This window comes from Marmota monax, unplaced genomic scaffold, assembly GCF_021218885.2.
Source record: "Marmota monax isolate L192 unplaced genomic scaffold, Marmota_monax_Labrador192_F-V1.1 WCK01_AAM20220418_F8-fsc00045, whole genome shotgun sequence".
Taxonomy (NCBI): Eukaryota; Metazoa; Chordata; class Mammalia; order Rodentia; family Sciuridae; genus Marmota; species Marmota monax.
The window spans coordinates 6,032,262-6,050,012 of NW_026692132.1; the positions used below are offsets into that span (position 1 = coordinate 6,032,262).

Genomic DNA, 17,751 nt, shown 5'->3' on the forward strand with positions numbered 1-17,751 from the left:
TTGGCTTCAATCCTCAACACTTCATAAAAATAAATAAATAAAATAAAGGTATTTAAAAAAAAAATCTAGCCAAGATCTTTGTGTTTATTTAAACAACAACAAAACCTTTTCAAGGCCTCAGCTGTTTCTTATTCAACTATAATTTATCAAAGGGCAGATATATGGATACAAATTAATTGTTGTGCAATAAGTTCTTGTTATTAAGAAATTAGTATTCTGCCACGTGATAAAGCATATAACACTTTAATCTGCATAGGTTATGCAGTCACAAATCTATAATTCATTGATATAGTACTTTACTAGTATGCAGAAAAAAAATTATGATAGCAGGCCTGAGATTAATATCCTTATAAAGACCTGTCTGCAAGACTGGCCTGTGGCTAGCACCTAGAAATTTCAATTTAGGGAGGGTTTCTACCATTTCTTGACAAGAATGCCCCATGCTGCCTAAACTGTTTAAACAAAAAAATGTGATTTACATTGGACACTTGCTTTCCTTGTGGGAGTCTAGAATTTTGGTATGTTCCAAGCAAAGGCAGTTATGAGACTAGCCCTCAATAAAAACAATGAGTACTAAGTCTCTAAGGAACTTCGCTGGTACCCAGCATTTCTTATGTGTTGTCAAAATTAGTTGCTGAAAGAGTTAAGTCATCCTGTGTATCTTCTCTGGGACATGACATTTTGGAAGCTTATACCTGGTTTCCCCCAGACTTTGCCACATATACCTTTTCCCTTTGTTGATTTTGCTTTGTATCCTTCACTGGAATAAACCATTGCCATGAATATAACTACATGGTGAATCCTATGAGTCTTGTCAGCAACTGCTGAACCTAGGATGATCTCGGGACTGCTGACATGGTTAGTGTCAGGAGTCACAAGGCAGGATGAAGCCAGCAGGTTGACACTCTTGCTGAGTGGCTATGAAATCAACCATGATTTGAAATAGCAGCTGAGCTTCTAGGTGTTGTGAGAGGTAAAAGTTATCTATGAAATTTCAAAAGGACAGATCTAACCCCAGGGGAATTGACCCTCTCAATTGTCTTTGGGTTTTGTTCTTAAGGGGGGGGGTCCCCCCAAAGCTCCCAAAAGTGAATTCTGGATGAACTAAAAATGTTTAAAAAACATTTATTTATTTATTTATTTTTCCCCCCTCTAAGTATGAGCAAATAATAGTTAAATCAGAGACTGGTGCAAAGCTTTACACAGCCTAGTCTCTTTTTATTCCATGCATTTCAGTCAGGATCTCCCAGCAACTATAATATTAATCCTATGAATGCTGATTTACAAGTAGGGGTTTAATTAAATGTGTAATGAGGATAAAAGCGGGGAGATGGTGAAAGATGGCTTTGTATTTTGTTGCTATTATACCTAGATATATGATAAAAACTGATGTACTATGTTTGTCATTTCACAGAAGTGGTAGAGCTTGCCTAGCATACCTAAGACCCTGAATCCAATCCCCAACATCACAAAAATACATATATACATACATACTAGATGGATCACCTCAATCAAGAAAAGTTACCAAAAAAAGTAGTCTATAACTTGTTTTTTTTTTCCCCTGCTAGTGAAGAAACTGGTATTTTAAAACTCTGAGCACTAGAAAGAGAATAAATTTCTATATAAAATTTATTGTAGATGATATCAACAATGATTTTTTAATCTATTGGGGGTCTCTAGAAAAAGGGATACAAACAAAGAAACAAAGGAAATTGCAAGATGGAATTACAATTTGGGAGGGTTTTTGTTTTGCTTTTTCAGTTTGGTAGTTTTAAAAAGCAGTTTTGCATTACTACTAAGCTCTTGTGAAATCAGATGTCTGACTGATTAGAGGCTGATGATTTTTCAAGCTTAGTGCATATATTTGAGTGGATCAATTGGGACTCCAAGACTAGACAAGATATAATAGGCTTAGGATATGCTTGCTTGTCATCTGGACTTAGAACATGTTTGTGAAGGCTGCAACATCTTAGCTTTGCCATTGTCAAAGAAAAGCCAAAGGCTTTTCTGAAGTCCTGAACTCACATATCTTAATTGCCTGGATCCAACTCCAGGCTGAAACCCGATTCTGAGCTTGGGCTATTTCAATCTCAACACAAGCTGTGCTAAACTGGAAGCAGGAATATGCTCCATAAACATGACTGTGCCTTGAAGATGTTTAATATTTAAAAGGTGCTCTTCTGCTGGACATGGTGGTGGCACACCTGTAATCCCAGCAATTTGGAAGACTGACGGAGATCAAGGCCAGTTCAAGGCCAGCCTCAACAACTTAGTGAGACTCTGTCTCAAAAAACTGAAAGGATTGGGGATGTAGCTGAGTGGGTAGAGTACCCTGGGTTTAATCCCAAGTACTATAAATAAATACATAACACTCTTTTGTGGATCCATAACCTATGAAAACATCATGGATTCTAATTGGACTGTCTCAATCGCTTACAGATGTCCAGAGAGAAGGACTTATTCTTTGACAAGACCATCCAAAAATCAAGTGGCTAATTGGCTCTAAATACTAATATAGAGACTAACAACTGCACTCCTCACTGTGGTTCCTGCTAAATGTTACAAACTGAGATAAGGCAAACCACAAAATGTTAATCCTTTACCCACTCATTACAGATTGGACTCCTGACCCAGTCTTGAGATCACACTGCTACTGACTTGTGTTTAGCTTTCCAGATTAGCTACAGTTTGCAACAGATTAATAACTTAACTCTATTTCTCTTCCCTTCTCCTCACCCCTCCTGGTAAACATACATTATTAAGGCTGTTTTAGCTATTAAATACAGCTGCCCACAGAAAGAAATATCTTTTCTAGGCTGTTTAATAGATGAATGAACAAGGAAAATAGTGTAGGAGGTAACATAAGCCCATCTTGAAAAGTTTTTAAAACCCCAGTTTCTTCCTTTACTTTCTTTTTAAATATTTTTTAGTTGTAGATGGACACAACACCTTTATTTTATTCATTTATTTTTATGCAGTGCTGAAGATCGAACCCAGTGCCTCACATGTGTGAGGCAAGTGCTCTACCACTGAACCACAACCTCAGCCCCTCAAGCCCCAGTTTCTGTACTTCCATGTAAAACACCTCCAGATACTGTTCACACTAGTGAGGCAAATGAACTATTGTGACAGATAAGCAAAAACTGACATCAGGCAAGCCATCAGAAACCAACGCCTGAACTGAATTAAACATATTGTACTACTGGCCTTGGAACCCTAAGGTGAAAGGTCCCACAATAGGAGGCAACAGTGGGGGCCTTGTTAATCTGTACTACCTGACTAAGGTATGTTTTACTTAGGGAACACTAACAATTGAAAACTTGTTTCCAAGAATTTCACATTTGTCCTCTAAGATTACATTTGTGTGTGCGCTCTGGCCATCATCACCTTGATATAATCCTGGAAAGCTTTCAGGTTTGCTTCAACTTACTGGCTCTTTGCCTAAATTGATGCCTCAGACCATCTTCTTTTTTTTTTTTTTTTTTTAAGATTCACTGGATGTGGTGGCACAAGTCTATAATCCCAGCTACTCAGGAGGCTAAAGCAGGAGGATCACAAGTTCAAGGCTAGCCTAAGCAACTTAGCAAGACTGTTTAAAACACACACACACAAAACAAAAATGGTTCATACAGAAACTGAAGAAGGAAAATCACTTGGTCTTCTAAGGTAAACTTTATGGCTAATGGAATTTGTTTTGGCTTGCTAAATCCAGTGTCATACACTGGATGACACAGTATTTGTGTATTACCTAGATATACTTTATTTATTTTTGGTACCAGGGATTGAACTCAGGGGCACTCAACAACTGAGTCACATCACCAGCCTATTTGTATTTTATTTAGAAACAGGGTCTCACTGAGTTGCTAAGTGCCTCTATGTTGCTGAAGTTGGCTCTGAACTCAGGACCCTCCTGTCTCAGCCTCTGGAGCTGCTGGGATTATAGGCATAAGCCATAGTGCTGGCTAGATACACTTTAAATAAGGGATCTGGGGATGTAGATCAGTAGAGCACTTGCGTAGCATGCATGAGGCCTTGGGTTTGTCCCCCAATACTGCAGAAAAAAAACTTTAAATAATCTCTAGATTACTCATAATAACTATGTAAATAGTTGTTATACTGTATTGTTTAGGAAATGACAAGAAAAAAGTCTGTGCATGATTAAAGTTGGTATAATTTAAAAAATACATTTTTGATCCATAGTTGGTTGAATCTACAGATACAGAACTGTGGGCCCTCTAAAAGGTAGGGGAAAAATATGTGTGTGTGTGTGTGTGTGTGTGTGTGTACACTAAGGGTCAAAACCAGGACCTCACACATGCAAGGCAAGAATTCTATCCCTGAGCCACATCCCCAGCTCTCCTGGCAAAAGGTATAATTGAGATCAATACTACATGTTGGTCTTATCCTGCTACCTGGAGGCCTACTAACAATAATTTTGCTATAAAGACATTTTACTCAAAGGACAAAAGTTAACACAGCAAAGCCCACACTGAATTCCTTAGAAATGCCTGCTTGTAAGGTTATCCTTTGGTTGGCAGTGGAGAACGTAAGTAGTCAACAATTTCCTACACTTTCCTGAGAATAGTGGCCCACTGTACCTAAATTGTTTATATAAACAATTTGGTTTACACTGAACACCTGCTGTCTTTCAGGTAGTCTAGAATTTTGGTACGTGCCAGGCACATACTATGTAATCAGTTCCTATAAAAACCCTGGACACTGAGTCTCTATCAAGTTTCTCTGGTAGACAACATATCACAAGTTGTTAATCTTGTTGCTGGGGAAATTTATTGTGCCCTGTGTAACTCCCCTGGGAGAGGTCTCTTAGAAACTTGTGCTTGTTGCCTTCCTCCCCTCCCCCAACTTCACTGCATGTGCCCTTTCCCTTTGCCGATTTTCATTTGTATCCTTTTACTATAATAAGTCATAGCCATGAGTATGACTTTATGTTCCATCCTGTGAGTCCTTAATGAACCTAAGGAAAGTCTTGGGGACCCCCAACAAAACTAGTAATAACTTTAAACAGGTAAACAGACCATCCTGAATAACACATTCCATTTGGGTACAGAAAGATATCAAAATCAGCTTTATGGTAGCAACAGAATTAATAAATTACTTACGAAAACAGATCAAACCACTGTTGTTTTGTAACAGATTCTTGGCGTAAAAGCTTCAAAACAATCGGACGCATGAAATCCCACTTGTCTTCAAACTGAAGAGAACCTTTATTCTTTAAAAAAAAAAAAAAAAGTACTTTAATTTAAATGCAATTATATCAAAAGTGTCTTGTAGCTTTTGTCTTTTAAGGGCTACCTAGAGAAATGCAAAGCTCAAATTTAAAAGAGCCAGTTTTCCATAATGGAATCCCTCTAGGCTTATATCAAGAAGTCATAGGAAGAAAACTATAAAAGAGAAAAACTGGAGATGGGGATATAGCTTAATGGTAGCACTTCAGCCTAGCATGCATGAAGCCCTGGATTCAATCCCCAGCATCACAGACATTTAGGGGTGGGTGGAAGATGGGGGCTGAAGGAGGGGGCGGACAGATAAGAGAGAGAGAAAAAAGATGGAGGCTGAAATTTTAAGAGAAAAACTGGGGTAGGGGTACAGCTTAATGGTAGACCATTTGTCTATCATACATGAGACTCTGGATTCAATTTTCAGCACTGCACAAAGGGGATGAGGAGGAGAGGTTGATAGGTTGATTAGCATACTGTCACATTCTGATGCCAGAAGAAAAATGTGTGCTGACTACATAGGAAGAGGACATCAGAAGTTCTGTGTTTGAATCCCTCCTAGACTGCCCTGTTCTTCTCTTCCTTTGGCAGATCTTAATCTGAATCCTTTCCCTATAATGAATAGTAACTAAGATTACAACAGCTTTCAGTAAATTCTAGGAGCTTTTCTACTCAGTGTCAGCAGTAAGGGCTGCCCTGAGCTTCATAAAAAGAACAGTTGTTCCCTGGTATCCACAGTGACTGCTTCCAGGACTTCACATGGATACCAAAAGCTTCAGAGGCTCAAGTCCCTTACATACAATGATATAGTGCTTGCATATTACCTACATATACTTTAAATCATCTCTTGATTACTTATATTACCTAATGTCAATGCTATGTAAATAGTTGTTATACTGTATTATTGGGAAATAACAAGAAAAACGTGTATACATGTTTAAAGGTCTGTACAATATTTTCCTGAATACTTTCAACCCATGGTTGGTTGAATCCACAGATGTGGAACTGTGGAGAGGGTTACCTGTATGTTGGAAATCTACATAAGCTCTCAAAATTGGGGGATGAAAACATGGAAAGGTACTCATCCATTTTATAATGCCAACAAAACCTTGACACCAAATGGAGAACAAAAGAAATAAAACTCTAAGCTAATTTTACTACAGAACACAGATGCAAAGATCTAAACAAATACTAGCAGCCAGGTGTGATGGCACACACTTGTCATTCCAGTGGCTCAGGGGGCTGAGATCACAAGTTTAAGGTCAGCTTCAACAACTTGGCAAGACCCTAAGCAATTCAGAGAAACCCTGTCTCAAAATAAAAAGGGCTAGGGATGTGGTTCAGTGGTAAAATGTCCCTGGGTTAAATTCCCAGTATCAAAAACCAAAATAAATAAATAAATAATAAAAACAAAGCCCAAATACAACCAAACCAAACAAGTGGTATACCAGAACAATGATTCCTCATAACCATACATAGTTTATCCCAGGACTGTGAAAATGGTTCAACATTAGGAGAAAAAGAGCCCATTAATTCATTACATTACCAAAAAAGAAAGGGAGAAAGACTTCATGTGTATTAATCACTAGTTCTGTTCCTTTTCAAGTTAAATGTATCTGCCCATGTGACTTGTTTTGGCTAATATATTAACAAAAGTCATTAATTTTCTAATATACCAGCACAAAACACCTTATGGAATTCATAATGTTTTTTTAATACAAATGTTGTTGAGGACATTGCTCACTAATCACAGGTTCTTTTTTCCCCCCACTTACAGGTGCTGGTGATTGAACCCAACAGGGCCATTTACATGCTAGGTAAGTGCTCTATCACTGAGCTATACCCCCAAGAAAACATTTTTTGTTCCGTCTCATGAAATATACAAGATCAACTACAAAACCACTTTCTCCTAATATTCAAGTAAAGGAAGAATTTAATAACTGAATGCTTTCATTAAAACAGATTCCAAAAATGATGCAATTTTTGACCTATTCTCTATTAAATTAAGAGTAAATCAAATTCTTAACCTGAGCTTGATGTCCTGACTGCAAGTTTCCTGAAATTATAATCCTGAAACAGTTTCTCAAAACATGGTCTGACAATAACCCACATCAAAATCACCTGGGGTGGTGAGTCTACATATAAACTCCTAAAGCCTACCACACACCTACTGGATCAGAATCTCTTGAGTAAGATCAAACTACATAAATATGTTTGAAAGTCTATGATCCCAAAAGGTTAAAAACTACTAAAATCTTACAAGAGTGAAAACAAGTGATGCTTCTTATATTCACACAGCTCCTCCTCCTGTCTTGCCCCAAGTGAATGTTTCTAACATATCCAACACACAGTATTCTGTATAAGGGCTGATAGAAGATATTCACTCAAAACTTAGTACCAGAATTAGTTGTTCTTCTTCCTTCAGTAACTAGTTTGCTTTTATCTTAAGAACTTAAGTTAATTACATAGGTAACTTTGCTCCTCTTATAATGAGAAATTCAGTCAGATTTGTGAGCCTGTGATAATATGTTACTAATCTTATGTTTAGCTTCATGTTACTTTTTCTACTATTGTTATTTTCCTGTTAACTTCACTTCTTCATTTACTTTTCCCTCTTGAAAAAGAGTGTGCAAATAAACATATATGAAAGAATCACGAAAAGAGCATACAAGTTTCAAGAATTTAATCCCCAGTACTGCCCAAAAAATTGTTTTTCCTTGACTTTGGCAGGGAAAATCATAATATCCTCCTAATAAGAGAATACTCTCTAATTTCAACTAAGTCTATTTCCATAAGCACTTTTGGTAATTTATAAAATTAAACATAGTAGTATCAATTTCCATGCATATATGAGTTTGCCGTGATGAACCTAACTATTATGTATAATTATAAAGCTCTAGTAAAGAAAAAAGTTGAACGTAGTATAAATCCTGCAATTCAAAATCAAAATGGTGCAGAGGACTAGAATAGCAGGTACTTCAAATAAATTAAATACTGGTTATGATCTGAAATCCAATAGATTTGGCAAGAAAATATTTTTTGTTCCGTCTCATGAAATATACATGATCAACTACAAAACCATTTTCTCCTAATATTCAAGTAAAGGAAGAATTTAATAACTGAATGCTTTCTATTAAAACAGATTCCAAAAATGATGCAAGCAATTTTTGACCTATTCTCTATTAAATTAAGAGTAAATCATTAAATCATAACTAAGCAATAGGATACCAAACCTCCTATCTACAAAAGGAAATGCCTCATCAATAAGCATTGAAAGTCAGGTATGGTGGCACATGCCCATAATCCTAGTAATTCAGGAAGCTGAAGCAGGAGGATTGCAAGTTCAAAACCAGCCTCAGCACTTAGTGAGGTCCTAAGCAACTCAGCGAGACCCTGTCTCTAAATAAAACACAAAAAAGGGCCAGTGATGTGGCTCAGTGGTTAAGTGCCCTGGGTTCAATCCCCAGTACCCCCCTCCCCCCAAAAAAAGCAAAGGAATCTTCAAATCATGAACCCTGAGTTAGTAATGTTTCCACTGACTGAAGGCTGCTTCCTCTCTATTAACTTGCTACAAAATCTCTTCTGCTTTCTTTCACTACTACTCCGAATAGCAAGTGGGAAGGCATTCGAATTGTTAATAAATCTAGGATCATCTCACACACTAGCTTTTTTACCAAGAACTTCCATATTTGCCAAAAGCATATTGAAGGGAGTGATTATAATGATTGAAAAAGAGAATTAATACTGGATAAGGAGGTGGAAAAGGACATTAAGATAATGAGAAATACACTTCAACTATGATGGGATAACAGGCCAGATTTCCCCTTCCACCTAAACAACTAGAAAGCCAAAAGGCAGTCCAGGACAGTACTTCCTGAGAAGAGAAAAACAAGAGACAAGCCCCACGAATTCCCAAACAAACTGCCTAGAGAACTTCCAGGCCTCAGAATAGGAGTGGAAACTCAAACAGAGCCTTGGTGATTTTATGATGCGGAAAAGACAGGGTTAGGAGAAGTGAGGTGATGGGAATTTGTGCTGCAGAAATAGCAGGGGAAAAAAAAGGAAAGGGATCTGTAAAGGGGGCCCCTCAAGTCTTTGATATTTAACTTTCCAATAATCTTCAATAGAGATGTGAAAATCATTCCATCACTCTGATCATTTTACTTCACAATTATATGTCAGCTAGTATACTATTCTAAATACAAGTTACTAATTCACTTAATCTTTACAACTACCCTTTGTGGTAAGTGATACCATTATTCCTGCTATATAGATGAAAAAACTGTACACCTTAATCTGAAATTAAGTTAGATTATTTGCACAAAACTAAAAGCAATGAGTGGCAGAGCGGGAATTCAAATTTAAGCAGTTTAGCTCTGTTAAAGCCACGTTCTTAAGTATTACCTGATTCTTTCCTGGATAAAAATAGAGGGACTTCTAACCTATGTGCCAGAACCAGTCCTTGGTTTAATTGCATCAGACTTGTAAACCACAAAAAACCAAAACCAAAAAACTGATTATAAAAATTTAGTGATAATTATCTAGAAACAATAAGATGGAAACATCACTACATAAAAGACATTTCTTTTTAAAATATAGTCCTCCACCTCTTCCCAAGTTATATGGGTGGAGGGAGATGAGGGGAAGGACTCTATTTTCTAAAGTTAAATATTTCTTTCCAGTAAAAAAAAAAATTCATACTATGTTCCATTTAAATTTTTAGGGTTTTTCTTTTTTTAGCTGTTGATAGAATTTTTTTTTAGTATGTGGCGCTGAGAATCGAATCCATTGCTCTACCACTAAGCTATAACCCCAGCCCCTCAGTTGATTTAAAAGAAAAAAAAAAAAAATTAAAGCAAATTCTACACAAGGCCCTAGGTTCTATCCCCAGTACCCACCCTCCCCCCACAAAAAAATCCCAATAATGTTTGTATTTTTTGAAACCCAACCAATTTTAAGGAAAACCTAAAAATAGTACTGATGAAAAACTTTATACTTATTTTGGGAGGATTCCTTGTCATTTGTTTACTACATTTATTTATTCACTGGACAGAGTTAAGTGTCTATTATGCATTGAGACACAAATGAAAGGTCCTCAAGGAACTCACATTCTAGTATAGTGTTTTTAAAACAGTGGTCCATGAACTCTTGAAGGGTTCCAGAAAAAATTCTTGAAAAACTTTTCATTTTTATTTTGTTTTGAAAAGTTCAGTCAAATATCAACACAAGTAGATTCTGGACCATCTGTATCACCCTGAAACCAAGCACTACATAAAGAGAAAAAAAAAAAAAAGCTGATAAATTGACTATATTAAAGATAAGGGCCAAGTGTGGTGGCAACATGTCTGTTATCCCAGCAACTCAGGAGGCTGAGGTAGGAGAATCACAAGTTAGAGGCCAGGCTTATCAACTTAGCAAAACTCATCTCAAAAGTTTAAGAAATAAATAAATAAAAATAAAAAAGGGCAGGAGATGTTGCTTAGTGTTAAAGTGCCTCTGGGCTTGATACTCAGTACTGGGGGAGAAAAATTAAGAACTTTAGTTCATTACAAGATACCACTGAAATAAAAGACAACCCAGAGTAGAAGATATTTCTATTATGTAATCCAAGAGAGGCTCTTATCCAGAAGATGTATAGAACTTCTTAAAAAAAAAAAAAAAGCAAAAGAAAGACAACTTAATTTTAAAAGTGGATAAAAACTTAAACAGACCTTCACAAATGATATATAAATGGTGAATAAACATAATAAAAGGTACCCATCATTATTAATTATCAGGGGAATACACATTAAAACCACAATGAAATATCACTATTCACCACCTAAAAGCTAAAATAGAAAAGAATGGTAATACCAAATATTGGATTCTAACCAAAAGACACTTAAGAAAGTTGATATCTTCATTCTCAGTAGTAAAAAAAAAATGGAAACAACCTAAATGTCCGTCAATGGTAAAACTGATAAACTGTGGAAGACTCACAACAATGGAATACTACATAGCAATAAAAATTAGCATAAAGATGAATCTCACAATGTAGAACAAGGAAGTCAGAATGCACACTATGTTCATGAAGAGATAAACATATCTACTGGGATTAGAAGTCAGATGTGATTATCTTAAGCAGTTTGCAAGTTAGAAACTGGAGTACAAGAGAAGAGCAGTTTTTCAGCATATTGTTAATATTTCTAGATCAGGATGCTGATTATGCAGTTGTTTTTACTTTATTAAAATGTATCTAATGCCACACTTAGGATTTGTGTGCATTTCTGTATGTAGACCATACTTTAATAAAATTTACTTTTAAAACTGTCATGCTAATATTATTCACTAATTCTTGAGTTTTTAGTGTTTATTTAATAAGTAAATCTATTTTTTCAACCATAAAAGAATTATGAGCTTTAGGAATTTATAGTTAACTTGACACCTGTAAATGTTAAGAATGTTATATTAGCCTCTCAACTTCCACCCTTCCATCCTTCCTTCTTGAATATTTAATTCAGTCTAAAAACCAGGATTCTAGCTGTGAAAGAAGTTATATATGTGGAAAAGGATGATAGAATAAACCTTGTGGTGTTGGAATGGAATTGGAGGGATTGGGGTAAACTAACTTTTTTTTTTTTTATAACAGAGACAAAAAAATAAGTATAGGGGTGTGCTTGTGTATATATATATATATATATATATATATATATATATATATATATATATGCATATGTGCTTCACCGTCTGTGTCCTAGCTCAGCCACTGAGGGCCTGGAAGGAGCAACACTACAATAGCAATGAGCATACTGAGAAAACATACCTGGGTTTTAGGATACCACACTCACAAAAAGGACTCCTCAGAGAAAATGCTAATTCCAAGGTTGGGACAGAGATGATTCTGGAACACTCTTTTTGTGCCAGAAAGTAAGAAAGCAGTCAATCAATCTAAGCAAAATAAGCAACAATAACAGATTTTAATGCATTAAATAAGATATTTCTTTAAATTGGGAGAGGGATAGCCAGTGGCTATTAATGAATTTATAGGTGACTTCTCTATATTAAACTCATAGAAAAGTCACCTATAAATTCACTAAATAAAAAACTGAAAGGGAGTTGAACAAAAAACTACTGAGATAGTTCACAAGAGCAATACATGATGAAACAATAAACTTAAGGCACTGAAATAGGAAGATGCAGATATAAGATATTCACAAAGCAACTTTATAATAATAGAACTATGGCTTAGCTACTTGCCAGCTGTGTAAACTTAAAGCAAATTACTTAAACTCTGTACTTCAATTACATCTACTTAAAATGGATTTAATAAAGTATCTACCTGAAAGGACTGTTGGAAGAATTTTATATGTGAAATCTTCAGAGAAGTGTCTAAAGGTTGGCTATCAATATTACATTAGTCCTCCAAGTATAACTACTACTTCTACAATAATATAATTTGCTGTTAATTGTGAAAGAGAGAAAGAACTTTGAAAATGACTCAACATATTAAGGCTGAGGCTTTCAAATGACAATACTTCCTCCCTCCACTCAATATAATTCACAGTACAAATGATACTAAACTTAAAATAATAGGCCATAAGCCCAAAAGTTTTAAGAAAATTATATAAAAGACAACCCCACATACAACATTTTTTCCTCACTTTTTCTATGGTGGTGATGGGTTATCCTAAACATGGGCTTTTCCTTCCTCTTAAATTATATAAAATGGCTCTCAGATTTCTTACTCGAATGAACAAGTAGCAGAATCACTGACCAAACAAGAAATGCCAGGGAAAGAATACATGGAATTGGATGGTTTAGAAAAGGTGATGAATGCAGTTTGGGACCTGTCATAGTTTAAGCAGATACTGAGGTTGTAACTCTGATCTTCATTTCTTTTTCTCTGTATTCTCCTGCTTTTGTTTTAAATAAGTTTATTTATTACTAAGTTACTTTTTACTTAATGACTTCCTCTCAAGGCTGAGGAAAAAATATCCGCATAAAGTTTTTCACAAGTAATTAGGAGAAATAGGATGAAAACAATATTTAATAAAAAAGGGGAAAAAAGTGAACAAAGGTTGAGTTCCCCTTCCCTGACTTAATAAATATAAAGAAATAAAGATCTCTTAATATAACTTGGTTGTCCAGACCCAAACAAAATACATTCAGCTTTATCTGAAAAGTCTCTAATGGAAGAAATCAGTTATAAAACTGATTGCCAGTACAGTCCTAGACTCTTAGCCTGTAGCCATGATAGTGTTTCAAAGAAAAGCAACCATACATTAGAAAGTAGACTGCAGAAGAATATGACAGTTTAATTTTTTAAAAATGTGTTCAAGGTGGGCGAAGGTGTTATAGGCCAGAAATTAAAGATACCAAATAGTTCTTTTAGAATATTATCACTTTAAAAATCTTCACATATCCCACTGAAATTCAAAAGTGCTTTTATAAGCACTTACTTTACAACAAAATAATTCAAATATTTACATACTGGTTTGCCCTGAAATATCCAGAAATCCCTAAATAACATATAAGACAAAACATGCCCCTCTGAATTATAAGATCAATATTACTACAATATTTTATGATGTCATATTGTATTTAAAAGAACACAAAGAATGTAATTATTGTTATATATTTCTTTTTCTTTTTAATATTCTTTAGTTGTTGACGAACCTTTATTTTACTTATTTATATGTAGTGCTGAGAATCAAACTCAGTGCCTCACACATGCTAGGCAAGCACTGTTCCCTGAGCTGCAATGCCAGCCCACTGTTATATATTTCTTGCTATATCTTCGTCAATGTTAACAAAAGTACAAGAAAAGTTAGGGTGAAAGGACAAGTTGAAGGGAAGATCAAAACCAAAACAAAACAAACAAAAAACACCTCACAGCATCCACACAACTGAAAGCAATTTGTTTTTTTCACTATGCTCTTGCCCAGAATATACTGAACACAATACAAGCTTAGTGGTTTTTTTTTTTTTAATCTGTTTTTTGTTTCTTTCAGGGAGTCATGAAGGTATTTATTATGGATTATATCCAGGATGGCATTCTAATAACTCCCAAAACAAATTCAAGTTGCATGTTTTAGATCTTTCATGTATATTATAAAGTTAGTTGGCTATTTGAATGTGCAGGTTCCCACTAATGTTCTTAGTTACATGATTTTAAATCACATTTGCCAATCCCCATCTAAAAAAAGAACCACAAAACTCAGTATATATTTGAATGCTGGCTATTCTTAGTATTTTCTAGCCACACTAGCCTTTTAAAATACCTTCAAATACGCTAAACTCATTAGTGCATTTCAAGACCTTTGCCTTAGAATGCAGATCATTCAGGTTTCAGTTCCAATGTCACCTCAGAGAGGTCTTCCCAAACCACCCTGTGTTTCTCTCTATACATCCAGAGCCAACTTTTTGAGCTGGTAAAAGAAACATTTTGATTGGCTATGAGACTGAAATTTTAATTCAGATTACTAGGACTAAGGTGTTTTGTTCTGTTTTGTTTGTAAATGTTCAATGTCACTATTTTATTTTTGTGTTTCTGCAATACTGGGGATTGAACCCAGAACCTCAAGCATACAAGGCAAGTGTTTTATCACCAAGCTACACCCCCTGGCCCAAGAGAACTTTTTTTCTTTTTTAACTTTTAAAAACGTTTTTAGTTATAAATGGACATAATATCTTTATTTTGTTTCTTTATTTTTATGTGGTGCTGAGGATTGAACCCAGTGCCTCACACATGCTAGGCAAGCACTCTGCCACTGAGCCACAACCCCAGCTCCCAAAAGGACTTTTTAAAAAGACCAGAAAGCTATAAAATCTCACTGAAATGCCATCAATCAGCAAGAAAGGAAAACCAACAGAACAGAGTTAAAAAGCAGAATTTGAGGAAAAAACAAAAATTATTTTCTGCCACTTGTAAACAAGTAAAATAGTAGCCCCCTCTTCTGAACACACACACACACACACACACACACACTCTCTCTCTCTCTCTCTCTCTAGAGAGAGAGAGAGAGAGAGAGAGTTGTAGTTGACACAATAACTTTATTTTATTTATTTATTCATATGTGGTGCTGAGGATCGAACCCAGGGCCTCACACATGCTAGGCGAGCGCTCTACCACTGAGCCACAACCCCAGCCCTGAACACTCTTAATATAGTGTTTTCATCATAGCCTTCATTACTGGCAAAAACTAAGCAGTGTATTATTTCTGTAGTGTTAGCATTTTCCCTCCAAAGACTAAGGACCCTGTCTGTCATATTCATTACTGTATCAGACACTCAGCATAATATCCTGCCAAGTAGTTATTCAGACATTTATGGAATGAACAAACCCCAGTTACACAGATCAATTACCCTTGACATTATTTGTATGTACTGTTCATCTATGTTTTAACCTGAGTTGTACCCTGCTATGTTTGCAGAGCATATCTGGCACCTATTTATTCTACCTACTATACCAAAGGCAAGAGCCAGATGGCTTTTAGTGACACTAACTAGGTTCATCAGAGCCTTAAAGCAAAATATCTAATAAGAAAAACCTGACTATTTTTCCACACTTCTAAACTAGATTGATAATTGGTGGGATTTTTTTTTTTTTTTTTTTGGTGGGGTGGGGTACTGGGAATTGAACGGGGGGGGGGGGCACTTTACACTGAGCTACATCCCCAGCTCTCTTTATTCTTTATGCTAAGACTGGGTCTTGCTACACTGCTGACGTTGCCCTCAAACTTATGATCCTCCTGACTCAGTCTCCCAGGTCACTTCGTGATCACAGGCATGACTAGTGTGTTCTTGATACTTTCTAGTATTCTAAAATCTCCCTCTTTAAATCCATTGATAAATGACTGATCGCTCAAAGTTTAAATGTCACTTCCTTTTAGTAGCTTTAATTAACATACATCACCTCTAGCTTATCAAAACTGAGTAAACATTTGTTTTCACAAAGCACAAAAGGTTTTCCCATTTATAATTATCACAGTTTATTACTGATTTAGTCCACCATTCCCATTCCCATTCTTACATATCCCTAAATTCGTTTCCCTCTAGGCTGTGTCATAGGCATTCACATTTCTAGGCAGGACACTGAAATGAGGAAAAGCATCCCAAAGGCTCAACGCCCCTCTTTGATGACCAATTCAAAATAGCAATTCTTAACAATCTAGCAAAAAATTGACAAGCTAAGTTAATTAGCCTTTCTTTTATGTTCAACTAGACACATTAAAAAGCATAATCTAGTTATGGCTGGGTATGGTGCACACCTGTAATCCCAGCTACTTGGGAAGGTGAGTCAGGAGGATGGTAAGTCTGAAACCAGCCTGGTCAATACAGCAAGACCCTATCTCAAAATAAATTTTTTTAAAAAGGGTTGAGGCTGTATTTCTGAGGTAGAACACTCCTGGGTTCAATCCCCAGTTATGTATCTTAACCACATTCACTGAAAACATTCATTCAAATCTTGGTATCACATCCATATTCCCTACCAAACTCGATCCTGACTCAGTAAATTGCACTTGCTATTCCCTAAATACAGAACTCCTCTCCTAAACATGTATGGTTGCTCCCATGCTTCATAAAGGTCCTGCCTCAAATATCATCCACCTCCTCAGAGGTCTTCCTTGATCATTTTGTCAAAAATAACACCTTCATTCTCTATTCTTTACTGTTTTCCTTCAAAGTATTTATCACAATATGACTTATACTACATATTTATTTGCTTATGTTTATTGTTTCTTTTCCCCACAAAAATGTAAGTTACGCAAGGGCAGGAGTGAATCTGCCTGGTTCACCATCATGTAGTTAGAATTAGAAAAATGTCAATTTCTTGTTCAATTATTAAATTTATTTCCTGTAGAGTTAATGACTCATTATGTTTTTTTTTTTTTTTTTTTGGCTTCAACAGCAGAACTTTATTTTCTCACAGTTCTGGAAGCTGAAAATCTGAGACCAAGAAGTGGGAGGTTTGGTTCTTCTGAGGTCTCTCTGTTTGACAGGCAAATGGGTGGCTGTGTTCTCCCTGTGTCCTCATGTGGGCTTCTAGGCACTTCTGTGTCCTGGTATGCTCTTATAAAGACATTGACTCATTATGGTTTTAACGAACATATCTTTAGTACAAATACTCCTCATCCACAGCTATCCCACAAATGAGATTTTGAGTGCACATAAAATATAAGTAAAATTTTGTGTGTAAGAGCCAAAATAGGTTGAAAGTTTGACAAATCTCTGCTCACATATTTTCCAAATATTCCCCATTATCTATGGAAATTTATTTCAAACCCACTTACTTATGTAGCATCAAAGGCCCTTCACTATCTGACTCTTTCTTTTTACTTTTCTATCCTGCTGTTTACCTATATTCTGTGCTACTATGCTCCAATTCTAAGGAGCACCTACCATACAGGATGCAACAAGTCCTGCTTATACTGCAGCCAAACTGATCTAGTCTCTATTCTTACCAAATTTTCTTCTAATCACCACGTACAGAAAAAGTACTCATTCTTCAAAATCCACCTCCAATGCTTTCTCC

The 17,751-nt window shown here is 35.9% G+C and overlaps 1 protein-coding gene across 2 annotated transcripts in view; it reads right to left on the reverse strand.

The window, feature by feature from the left end:
* Positions 1–17,751, reverse strand: part of Cul5 (cullin 5) — an 88,639-nt gene that overhangs the window by 65,730 nt on the left and 5,158 nt on the right. The window contains exon 2 of one of the 2 annotated variants that reach the window (XM_046466381.2): positions 5,121–5,230. In XM_046466381.2, coding sequence (XP_046322337.1) covers positions 5,121–5,230 — 110 coding nt within the window. Of the gene's footprint in view, positions 1–5,120; positions 5,237–17,751 lie in introns of those variants that run through there. The other variant, XM_058586539.1, reaches the window with a different exon arrangement.